General features: G+C 32.2%; 1 protein-coding gene across 1 annotated transcript in view; it reads right to left on the bottom strand.

The window, feature by feature from the left end:
• Positions 1-470: 470 nt before the first annotated feature.
• Positions 471-2,102, bottom strand: part of LOC135211105 (elongation factor 1-beta'-like) — a 14,070-nt gene continuing 12,438 nt past the window's right edge. The window contains exons 2-4 of the mRNA XM_064244188.1: positions 2,091-2,102; positions 1,631-1,820; positions 471-724 (exon numbers count right to left, since the gene is read on the bottom strand). The exon at positions 2,091-2,102 is cut by the window's right edge and continues 217 nt beyond it. Coding sequence (XP_064100258.1) covers positions 570-724; positions 1,631-1,820; positions 2,091-2,102 — 357 coding nt within the window. The 3' untranslated portion in view covers positions 471-569. The remainder of the gene's footprint in view (positions 725-1,630; positions 1,821-2,090) is intronic.

Raw genomic sequence — 2,102 nt, 5'->3', positions numbered from 1 at the left:
GATTTCTCCGATGTACACTATTCTGCTACCAAATCTGGAAAAGAAATAACTAGTCAAGTTTTGGATACTTCACAATATATATTTCATGAAGTTTTTTATTTTTCATATTTTCATCTTATGATGTTCTTTATATCTTCAACTTTTTCTCTCAAACAACTATCTCAATAACAATACCGCAAGACATACCTGCATATTTTAAACCACAAGTGATATCTAACCCAATTGTGGTTTTAAGACATCATGACAATATATCAAGGAACACACTACACCACCCACCATTTTATTCATCTAAAAAGTTTAAACTGGTACTGGATCACAAGATTTATTTATTACCTTAATACTTGCAATATCAAACAGCATTGCCTGCTGGAATAAAACTTACTTTGTAGTTTTACGACAATATTTACTCACAACATATTATGGCTTTAAAATATTTGGAAACTGACAAAACTTAGGGATAAAGAAACAAATTAAGATAGGACACTTTAATAAAAATATTTTTTTCGATATTTTTTTTTTTACGCAAGTGTTAACAAGGTTAACAAGTGGAAGCCCCTACTATGAAAAACTTAGACTTTGTTGAATGCCGCTACATCTACCGACTGAACGTAGTCTTCAAAAGCTTCTATTTTTTCTGTAAGGTCATCCACTGATACCTTAGCATCCTCTACTGTACAAAGAATGCTCAGCTTATTGATGCCGAAAGCCAGGGGTTGAAGCTTACCTGAAAAACAGCAGCAACACAGTTACTGACATTGCAAAATTGCTAGAACAAAAGACATTTACCTAATGAATAAAAATTAGTATAATACTAGAATCTCTTTCTGCTGGACAGAAGAATAACGAAGGGTTAGTACCCTTAAAAACTAACTTCGCAATGTTAACATTTTTTTTATTACAAAGGTTAAACCAACTGTTTTGCTCTCTACTAGTCTTTTCTTCAATCTTTTAGCTTTTCACAAAACTCAATTTCTACTGAAAGTTCCCAAAAATCTACTTTCATAAAATTATCTGTACATACTACAGTGAATTTACCTTGAGTATAACCAACATGAATTGTGTGAATGCAAAGGCTACTGATATCACACATAAAATAGTACTGGAAAATACCAGCAACAATTATCTTAATTATTCTGTAATAATTAGATATGCTGGAATGCTTTCAGTGTGATAAAGTAAAATATTCTTGAAATGATAGGAATTTTATTCATGCTGCAAAAGGGTTTCCTTCAACATATAAGACTGGTACAATTCTCTTTTAATCTAAAAATAACTGCACTTTATAGAAATCTAATTCTTTTCAAATTTGTTTCCATGTTTTGCTATTGTAAGGCAAGTTACTAGTAAACAAGTAAGCATTCTAAACTCTTATTTGGCAACCCAGAAAAGATTACAAACTGAATGACAACTAACAATCACAGGTCTACTAAACTTAAGGAAATTCATACTTCAAGGACTACAAACTGTTCAAGATTATTATTAAATTAAAACAAGTCATTCCAATCTCTGTAAAATTAATGCAGTTAACATTTTAATTATACATTAAGTTAGAAAGGAACCTTAACTAAAATTTTTCCAGATGGTAAATGGCAACACATCAATTATGTTACTACGGTATACTAGTACTTACTTGCTCCCCAAACAAGACCATCCATGGTAACAGTACGAACTTGGTCTTCCATAACTTTCATGTCTGTCTCGTCGTCCCAAGGCTTAACATCCAACATAATCTGTGACTTGGCGATTGGACCAGGTTTGGCACTTTTCTTTGCAGCGTAAGCTGCAAGGCGCTCTTCCCTAATACGAGCTGCCTCTGCATCCTATAATAGTAAATACTATATTGAAGTATAGACGCCAACAGGAAAATGCTATGGACACTAAGTGAAGAACTCAGATACTATCTAGCACATATCATTATCAACTCACATGCCCAATTTTACATCATTTCAAATATACTGTATAGTTCAGTATTTTGGTAAAACCTTGCTTCAAATATCAACTTTCATGGAATAATATTTTACACTGAATATGGATATAATTCCTTCTCACATGCAAATTTGGAATAAAACAAAAAAGTGGTAATTGCTCACTTCCTCTTCATC

This window comes from Macrobrachium nipponense, chromosome 4 (assembly GCF_015104395.2).
Source record: "Macrobrachium nipponense isolate FS-2020 chromosome 4, ASM1510439v2, whole genome shotgun sequence".
Classification (NCBI taxonomy): Eukaryota; Metazoa; Arthropoda; class Malacostraca; order Decapoda; family Palaemonidae; genus Macrobrachium; species Macrobrachium nipponense.
The sequence above is the reverse complement of the archived record's forward strand: the minus strand, read 5'-3'. Positions and strand labels throughout refer to the sequence as shown.